At 34.0% G+C, this 6,000-nt stretch overlaps 1 protein-coding gene across 1 annotated transcript in view; it reads right to left on the reverse strand.

The window, feature by feature from the left end:
* Positions 1–6,000, reverse strand: part of LOC119666306 (teneurin-a-like) — an 80,277-nt gene that overhangs the window by 30,757 nt on the left and 43,520 nt on the right. The window contains exons 4-5 of the mRNA XM_038075588.1: positions 1,909–3,159; positions 654–848 (exon numbers count right to left, since the gene is read on the reverse strand). Coding sequence (XP_037931516.1) covers positions 654–848; positions 1,909–3,159 — 1,446 coding nt within the window. The remainder of the gene's footprint in view (positions 1–653; positions 849–1,908; positions 3,160–6,000) is intronic.

The raw sequence follows: 6,000 nt of genomic DNA on the forward strand, positions 1-6,000 counted from the left end.
AATAATACTTTAAAGTTAAGAATATTTGGAAAGACTTTAAAAGAAAGAAATTGACAAAGCAAAGTTTTTACAGTTCTAATTTGAAAGTACAATTCCACTTTACTCATTTAGTTAATATTATTAATTATATATTTATAATGGTTACCTAAAGCGTCGACATTAATAAATAAATGTGCCTATTAAGTGTTTGTATTATGTTTGAAAATTGTTCATGGAGTCTCCTTTAAAAAAAACTTCTTATGCCTGGTCCACACAACAAAGAAACCACATATGTGCCATGCCAGTATCCATTCTGTATATTTTTGTGTCAGTTTGGTTGTTATTACTTTGAAGTCGCATCCACACATAAGGCATGCCTACACCCACTAATATTGCTCATAGTGTTTACGAAAAACCAACTATGAAGAAAAACTTTTCACAATTTCTTGTATTTGCAGTTCCTTTCACAGAAACTAAGTAAGTATATAGTACCAAACTCTAAACTCTACCTTACAGCAGTCAGCATCACTGCCAACACAACAAACAAACAAACAATTTAAAATTTTTACTTTACATGTTTTTTTAGCAACTTGGCAACTCTTGTAAATAAATTAGAAATAAAAAACACATTGAAGCAGTATAAACTGTGTTCAGATGTGTTTGTCCACACTTACGTTGATCACAAAAAGGTCCTTTCCAGCCACGTTCACAGTGGCATTCACCTTCAATGCAACGTCCATGATTCGAACAGTTCGGTACCTCGCATTCGCCCACAGGTATATCACATTCGGAACCCTTCCAGCCCTCTTCACAGTGACAAACACCACCACCGTAGTGGCCGTGAGCGGAGCATAGCACTGGACAGACGCCTGTTATCGATGTTAACAAAAAGAAAGTAAATGAAAGCAGAGAAATTTTATGTTATTTGCTTGTTTGTAAGAATTCTAAGCTTTTCACAAAAAAAAAAAACAAAAAATAAGGAAAATTCTGCATCAAATCAAAAAAAAATAATAAAAAATAGAACGAAAGCAAACAGCAAGTGTTGCTGTTGTCGTTATTGCAAAATGAATGAAAACAGGTGACGATGACAGGTTTTGTTTGTTCTCAGTAAGATTTTAAATTGCAAAACTAAATATAAAAGCAGGGTTGTTAAATATTTTCAATGAAATGTTTTTATTTCGTTTCAGCTTTTCGAGACTTATTACTGAACAATATTCCAAGTCAATTTTAATAAACAAAACCTTTGTGAAGTGATCATTTTTATACAGAAAGTTTATTTAGAATTTAATGTCATTTTAACAGAGAAAAGCAAATGTCCTAAAACGAACTTTATATCCAAAAGAAGCAATAACATTTTATGTAATAAAATAAAATTTTCATTTTGATTTAATGATCTTGAAAGGTGCTTATTTTCACATTTAATTAATACCAATTTCATTATCTAATCCAAATAGATCTTCAATGACACATACTTATAAATTCGAATATTTGATAGAATCCTATACCCTTTAACAGATGCGATAAAGAAGTGATTTACTTGATTTAGTTTGCTAATACATTCGATGTATGTTCCATGAGCGAAAAAAATTTTAATATTATTTCCGTTAATGCTCACCAAATGCAGACCTGTCCCCAGTGGGGTCCATTACTGAGTGGATGGTAATGTTAATGGTAATTTAAAAATCAACATATATTGAGTGTTAATTTTTAATACCAAAAAAAATAAATTTTGCTGACATTTTTTTTAGTTTGCATTCTTATTAGAGAAAGAAAAATTACCCAATTGAGTAAAATATGAAGAACAAACAATTATTTTAGTGATTTGTGAATTTAGTGATCATGTCACATGAACTATACTTATGCATATGAAGAATAGTTGTCAATACTCAAAAAAATTAAATTTTTGTATTTCCAAAAATGTTTACTTACTCTTGGAGCAATCGGCGCCCTGATAGCCATCTATACAATCACATTTTCCCAAATAACAACTGCCGCGTCCTGAACAATCGTTTGGACATGTAGTGCTAACACCCTCAGCTTCCTCAACAATCAATGTTACCGAATGCGCAACTAATTCATCATTGTACACAGAAATAAACCATAAACCAGTATCTAAATACTGCAGCAATGACACATTAACCATCATTGTATCCATGTCTAAAGCAGGCAAACCGCCCATACTATCTGGTCCGGTTGCACCCATGGCAGAGCGCTTTTGCAAGACATGTTGATTTTGTTGTTTAGCATGCTGTTGTGCATAGTACTTAGCAGTGTCCAAAGGTGTTTCAATGTCCATCTCTTGTGGAAAATTACCATTGTACTCATCCGAGCCGAAATCTTCGAAAGAGTCATCGTCATCGTCATCATCAAATTGATGCCCGTAGTTAAAACGAATACCATTTGTTGTTTCGTGAGATGCACGCTGCAAATCATCGATATTTGTATATTCACCACCTGCAGCCAAAACATCAATATCCGCGAAATCTTTAAAGTTCTGTGTATCACTTCCATTACTTTGGTCGTTACCATTTTGCCAGTGTACTGCGCTACGTCTATGCCGCAAATGACTATCCAAACGACCGCCTTTGATGAACTCTACGAAATCGTATTGCGTTACGGAGGGAGCGACATTACGACGTGAATAGACCGCAAAATTTGCGCCCCACGGTAGCGTAAAGTTAAAACGTATGAATGCAGGATGTTTATTGCGAAATTCTAAATTCCAAAATTGGTAAGCCGGAATGTTAGCATGGTAAAGCTCATTGAGTTCTTTCAGTTCGACAACCTGCGGCCACTTCAGCAGCTGCTGCTGTTGCTGTTGTTGATGTTGCGCACTATATGACTGGTCCTGCAGATGGGAGGCATCTTGTGGTATGCCAGCCGCTATTTGTTGATTTATGCTATGCGGTTGCTGTTGCAACAACAGTTGCTGCTGATGCTGCAACTGTAGTGAGGGTGCCGAATTCTGTGCCCCACCACCGCCTCCATTGCTGCCAACGAAATTTGCGCTATGATCTGATGTGCTGGTCTGTACCGATTCTTCTGTGGGATAAGCTGTCGGTAACTGACTGCCACCATTGTTTGCTTTTGCGTTGCCATGTAAATCATGTGGTTGTGATTTGACATCTTGGACTAGGATGCAATTTGTTGTATCCATGTTGGGTTTCATTGAGCTCACAGCTACAAAAAAGAAAAGAAAAAGGTTTTATAAGAATGAGTTGAATTTAAGTTAAGAGGATATGTTTAACACTTTAAATATTTTTATTGAAGTGGTCTTGGACACAACAGCACAAAGTTCTTGAAATTTCCAATGATATATAAAGATATATAAATTCGGACACTGTGCCATTAACTATTTAATTTTGTATTATTGCATTACTACTATATCAGTCGTCTGACGCCATATAAATTAAAATTAAAGCAAATTCCTGATTCTTAAAAACTAATCTATGTACTACGGAAATAAATACAGTTAACTTACATCAGACACTCTAACATATGCTAATGCTCTCATATTAAATAAAAAACCGAACATTTTTAAAAATACCACATAAATCACATGCAGTAAAAATATTAGCAGACCTACTCGTAGAAGATTTTAAATGGGAACCATGGACCGATTTAGTGGCAAAATGTTACTAATGTCCCTGATGGTTTAGCACAAAAAAATGCAAGCTGGTAAAAAGTACATATGCCGCACGTAGTTTTTCCTCATTGCGTACATGTTTAACTTTGCCAATAAAATTTTTGGTGTCTTTCTTTTTTGTTTTGGAACCCTGAAGATGGCCACAAAATGCAGCAATGAGTGAGCTTCGAACTAAACAAATTTAGAAGCACGTTTTGCAACCAAAAAAAAAACAAAAAAAAATATTAAGCGAAAAAATAAAGGCAGCCAAAGTTGTTCGTATGAAAATCGATTACTTAACCATAAATTATGAGTTGGCATCACTGGCCATACTGCTGCGGAGTTTTAAGACCTCTGCTTAATTTTTGTGGATTGCTCAAAGGGTGCAAAGTAGTTTGAAGAGAGAAAGTGGAATTAACAAAAGACAAAGTGTTTGCTGTTTTTGTGCTATTTACCGCTCGCTTGTCTGGGTTGGGCGATATCATAAAATCGTAACGACAGCCAGCATTTAAGCTCGTAAATCATATCTCGTGCACTTAAAAAGTCCCTTGTTAAGAGTAGGGACTTTCCTGCAGAGCCCTTTGTTTTTCCACTGCTCAAAGTAGTTTTTTCTTACTATACCACTGCATACTTTTCGGCATTGGGTTATGTATCATCGATAATTCGCAAATTCGCCTAAAAATCTTTTTGTAATTTATTGATGGTTATGTCATAATTTATGTGAAAAAGAAATTTTCTTAAAAATTGTGCTTTTGCTTTTTAAAATTTTTAAGTTCAATAAATAATGTTTTTTTATTTGTTATCGCCTATGGTTTGAGAAGGGTCGGTTAAGCTAAACACTGAAATGGATATCTTATTGAGAATAAAAAAGGAGTTCCTAAAATTTTTTGCTCAACACATTACAAATTTTTGAGTAGTTTGTGAAAGTTATTAAGAAAACAATCATTCCATTAATATTCTAAAAAATATTATTTCTTTATTTACGCAAATAGTTTTTAATAAAAACCAATAATCAACAGTATTTTTCAAAGTGAAATTTAAGCAAAAACATTATTAGAGTCTGAAGTTTCATTAAAATTTTTTCTAAAATTTATTTTTATATTTTATATTTATTTAAATATAATTTTCATTTGTGCTCAACACATTATATTTGCATATCAACTGTGCAAACGACTGACGTCATATTGTTAGTTTTTATTTAAGTAAATAAAAAATAAGACTTCTGTTTACATTTCTATGGAAGTACTATTGTATTATTCAAAATAGAGAATCTATAAAGCATAATTGTAAAATGACAACTTCTTTCAAATTAATTTTCAGGCCTTTCTTTTATTTGTCTAAACGTTAGAGAAACTTTCTTTTTCATATGAAATTGACAAATAATGGGTTGGTTACAAATGGAAGTGCTAAAGGAATCTAAATGTATATGGTTTCTAATTAATTCAGTATGAAAGGAAATTTTTTTCATTCAATTTACGCATTCCTCATAAACTTGTAACATAATATCGATTCGACAGTAATTCACCATTTAGTTGCCTACATATGCTTTGAATATAAAGTGTCAATTTAGGTCAAATCAATATTAAATAGAATTGAACACAATTAGAGTCCACACACGAGTGTGTTTAATGAAACTCACTCGCACTGTAGATGCACTTCAAACTAATTAGCCAAGTCCTTTCAATAAGCGTCTCTTCGTCGAACATCTCTTCTGCATGTTTATTTTAGGCAGCATAAAAGAATGGCGCCCTAAATTTGTGTACTCAGTGGCACATAACGAGTCCTTATTACATTTAATTCGTGATTGTGGAAGTAACATTATCTCTCCTTTTACTTAATGCCTTTACGACTGACTATTCAATATTTGTTTCATTAGTGGCACTGCTTGAATTGCCTATTTCGTTAATATTGGCATCGATAACAGTTAAAGGACTACTCAACCCCCATCCCCACCTCCAGAACACTAGCAGCGCCGCATACAATAACAAAATAAATAACGAAATGTCAAAATGAAGCGGCACCAAAAAGGGTGCGGTCATACGTTTTGTTGTCACTAATGATGTTACGCTCTTGTCATGTATGCATTTCATGGTGTTGGTGTTGGCGTTGGTGTTGGTAGTGGGTGGAGTGGAGTGGAGTGGAGTGGCAGACAAGTTCCTTCTTCTCAAGTCCTTGTGCCATAATGGCTTTTTCTATCGATAACTATAATAATGGTAAATTAAATAAACCACAGTAAACAAAAAGCCCTCGTACGCCACGAAATATAATAAAATTTAATTGACAAGCAACACAACACACAATTGACAAAAAGCGTGTTCGTGTATGCACGTTGCGGTTCTCTTGCGACTGTAGCGTACATGCGTTTATTGCGTTTTCTGCGTTTAGTTTAGGTTTGT

This window comes from Teleopsis dalmanni, chromosome 1, assembly GCF_002237135.1.
Source record: "Teleopsis dalmanni isolate 2A chromosome 1, ASM223713v2, whole genome shotgun sequence".
NCBI lineage: Eukaryota > Metazoa > Arthropoda > Insecta > Diptera > Diopsidae > Teleopsis > Teleopsis dalmanni.